This window comes from Henckelia pumila, chromosome 3 (genome assembly GCF_033568475.1).
Source record: "Henckelia pumila isolate YLH828 chromosome 3, ASM3356847v2, whole genome shotgun sequence".
Lineage (NCBI taxonomy): Eukaryota > Viridiplantae > Streptophyta > Magnoliopsida > Lamiales > Gesneriaceae > Henckelia > Henckelia pumila.
Genome location: NC_133122.1, coordinates 63556635 through 63560476, shown reverse-complemented (window position 1 = coordinate 63560476; position 3842 = coordinate 63556635). Strand labels below are relative to the sequence as shown.

Below are 3842 nucleotides of genomic sequence, written 5' to 3'. Positions count from 1 at the left end.
AACTGAAACAAAATGGTTTCTATCCATTTGATTGGCGATAGAAAGTGATAGTATGATAATACATTATTTAAGGGAAAATAGATAATATTCCATGTAATATAGAATGGGATAATTCCCAATTTGGCCCCTTGTTTTAAGCTCTGTTCCCGATTTGGTCCTTTGTTTTTTGATTAATCCAATTTGGTCCTTCGTTTTTTATCATGTTTTCGTAATGGGTCCTTCCGTCTAAGTTAACGTCAAATCTAACAGAATTTACCTGCTTGACCTGTTAAAGTATTTAATTCTCACATCATAAACCGGTCAAACTCATCTTGATTGATTTGAGTCTTCAACCACCGTAAATCCAATTCATTAAATATTAATTGAATGAAAAATATTTTTTTTGGGAAATAATGAACTGCCTTTTCATCGCAATTTAATTAGAATAGATGGGAAGAAAGCTTAGTTATCAATAAAATTTGAAAATTAAATTCTGCACAGAGTAATAATTTATATTTTGATTTTATATTTTGATTTTACACAAACTTAACCAAGTAGCTTCATTCCTTTTACCTTTATGCGGAGGTTTTCATGACCAAATAATTAAGAGTAAAAATTAATTTAGTACATGAACTATTGGATAAGTATCAAATTGATACACGAACTTTTATTAATGACTTAATTGGTACATGTCTACCGGATTTTAACCAAATTATGATGATGAAAATGATATAATAGTCTTTTGATAATATAAATTAATTAATGCAATAACATTATTTTGTTTCAAAACCAGTTTCATCGTTTTTGTCCGCCAGAAAAATCGAGAACAACTTTCAATTTATTCTTAGTCATGTTCTCTTATAAAATTATTGTGTTTAAATAAACTTAAAATTATTTTTTTGTTGATCAAAAAACATGTGACACCTTATGGCGGAGTTTAATTGGTGATTTAATTAGTTTTTTTATAAATATAATTTGAAAATTTAAATTAATTTTCATAAAACTTACGTAATATTTTTAGTAAAAATAATATATTCAATAAATTTTTACATAGTTAAAATATTAAAAAATATTTTTATCATAATCACAATTTATTAATATTTTTTCAAAATATTAATGAGAAAATTATGTAAAAAATCAGATTTTTGGCTAAAAAAATATTTGTTTATTTTTTATGGTATCAATTTATTTATTTACAATTACTTAGATATTGTACGCCTTAATATAATTTATGTAATCCTTCTCGTTGAAATATATAACTATTTAATGTAACTAACAAAATAAATATTATGTACAAATAAAAATTTAGATCAAATCAATTTTTACGTTTAAAATATAATATACATATATATCTAATTAAAATTTTAAATAAAATGTGTATTTTTGTAATATAGATAAATTGAACATTTTACATAATGTCACCGAAAATTGACCGAAATTCGATGGACAAGTACCAATTAACCCATTAACAAAAGTTCGTGTGTCAATTTAATATTTAACAAATAGTTCATGTATCAAATTAATTTTTACTCAAATAATTAATCCCTTATAATATGCCAAAACTTTATACATTTGGAAAAACCAATTAAGAAATGTGAGATCAATTAGGGAGTGATGATGGTTAAAGAGGGAGACACGTATATATGATAGAGTTTCTTTTTTTCACATGAGAAATGGAATAAGAATAACGTTTCAGAATGAAAATAAATTTTTATATTTAACAACTTTGAAGAAAATGAGAAAAAAATAGAAAGAAAAATACTTACATTTCAATATCACACCGTCATAAATCTTCAAGAAGAAAACTTGAAGTATTTTCGATTCATTAAAAGTAGATTCCATGAAAAAGAAAAAAAAAAGAAAAGAAAGAAAACTAATACTAATTTTGAGCGACCAAATTCTGGAGCGGAAGGATTATAAGGTACGGGAGAGTTAGGGTTTATAGCGGTGGAGAAAGATGAAATAGATGAAGATGGGTTGGACGATGGACCGGTTGAAGATGTGAAAATTTAAAGCCTTCAATGGGTTAAGTAGGTAAATTCTGTTAGTTTTAACACTATATTGGACGATAGGACCAATTGCGGAAACATAACGAAAAACGGAGGACCAAATTGGGTCGATCAAAAAACGGGGGACCAAATCGAGAACGGTGCCTAAAACAAGGGACCACATCTGGAATTATCCCAATATAGAATGAATAATTTTTAGATAATACAAAGTAATTAATTAATTTGGGTTGGTGGCAAAGAATTAAAATATGGCCCTTGTTAAAGCCCAACCAAAATCCAAATAATTTATAAGTGGGCCTGTGGCCCAATTCACAATATATTTAAAAAAAAAAAAAAAAAAGATCTGCAATGATTTTGGTCGCGCGCTTGGGTCTTAGATGGATTCTAATTTCTAGGAATAATTTTCGTTTAAGCGAGTAAATAACTAATGACATACGAGGAGTTACTCGCCCGGAAATTTTATTTTCTGATGCAGGGCTGACGTAATTGCCATGAAAGTGGTCATGACAGGTCTGCCTAATATGACATTGTAGGCAGATGGAGCATCAACAATAATGAAACTCACAATCCTGGTTTTGCGGATGTTGCTCTTACCCAGAGTTAGGGGTAAATGCACCAACCCCACAGGTCGGATAGCATGACCTGTGAAACCAAAGAGTGATGTTACGACTGGTTCTATCTTGTATTGCCCCAAGTCCATTTGATTTATTGCTTCCTGAAATAGAACGTTGATAGAGCTTCCTGAATCCACGAATATCCGGGCTACATCATAATTTGCGACCATGGCCTTTATCACCAGTGCATCATTATGGTTGTTAGAAATCCCTTTCAGATCTTCCGGCCCAAAAGAGAGGGTCGGGCCATTGTGGACAATTTGATTGCCGATCTCCATATTTACTAATTTTTTACTATTCGTTTTCCTAGCTCGGTTGGAATCTCCATCCGTGGGGCCTCCCGAAATCATGTTAATAATTCTTCGAGCAGGCGGAGCTGGTCTCTGATTAGCCCGGTCATCCCTGGGCTGGTCTTGATTGGGTTGGTTAAAATTTTCATGTGGAGGACCAGTCCTGGTTCTTTGTCTTGACCTTCTTCCCTGTCCCCTGTTCGGGTGATACCCCTCTTGACGGGTCAATATATTTTTCAACTCAGAATGTTGCTGTATTATCCTTTCGATTTCTTGATCTAATTGACGACAATCCTCCGTAGTATGCCCATATTCATTGTGAAAGTTACAATATTTATCTGATTCCCTGTTTCGAGGTCCCTTCTCAGCCCAGGGAGGCCTCTGTGTGAGTCTCCGATCGTCACAAATTTGTAAAGCTCGGACTTTGTTCATGCATAAAGGAGTGAAAGCGGTGAATTCTTCCAATAATGTGGGTCGGAATGGTTGTCCCATCCCAGAATTACTACTCGGAATCCTATTGTTCTTTGAATTTTTTGGTCGTTCCCTCTTCATAGCTGCCCGCGAAACCTGTATTTCTTCCATGTTGACATATTTTTCAGCCCGGACGAGTAACTCCTTGTATGTTTCTGGCGCCCTTTTTATTTCCAACTTACCACCACAAAAACGTGCCTTCTTTTCATAAATGACATAATTTCGTATGTGTGTCATTTATCATAATATAGTTTTATCGTTAGAATTTTAAAAAGTTGGATTTTCACATTCATTGTTTGTTCAGTTATTACAGCTGACAAATTTTCGATATTTTTTTCTCGACTGAGTTAGTATTTTTGGTATATATGTAATCAAAAGATATCAGAACCAACAACCAAATTGAGAGTTTTATTCTTAGAATTATAAAATTTGGATTTTCACATTCATTGTTTGTTCAGTTATTCCAGTTGTTACATCTA

The 3842-nt window shown here is 31.8% G+C and overlaps 1 protein-coding gene across 1 annotated transcript; it reads right to left on the bottom strand.

Moving 5' to 3' along the window:
* Window positions 1-2430: 2430 nt before the first annotated feature.
* Window positions 2431-3600, bottom strand: LOC140888884 (uncharacterized). The gene has a single exon (XM_073296589.1). The coding sequence runs from the start codon at window positions 3598-3600 to the stop codon at window positions 2431-2433; it is 1170 nt and encodes a 389-aa protein (XP_073152690.1).
* Between the last annotated feature and the right edge of the window lie 242 nt (window positions 3601-3842).

Excerpts from the sequence above, each read along its gene's own strand:
- LOC140888884 (XM_073296589.1), bottom strand. The coding sequence starts at position 3,600 with ATGACACACATACGAAATTATGTCATTTATGAAAAGAAGGCACGTTTT.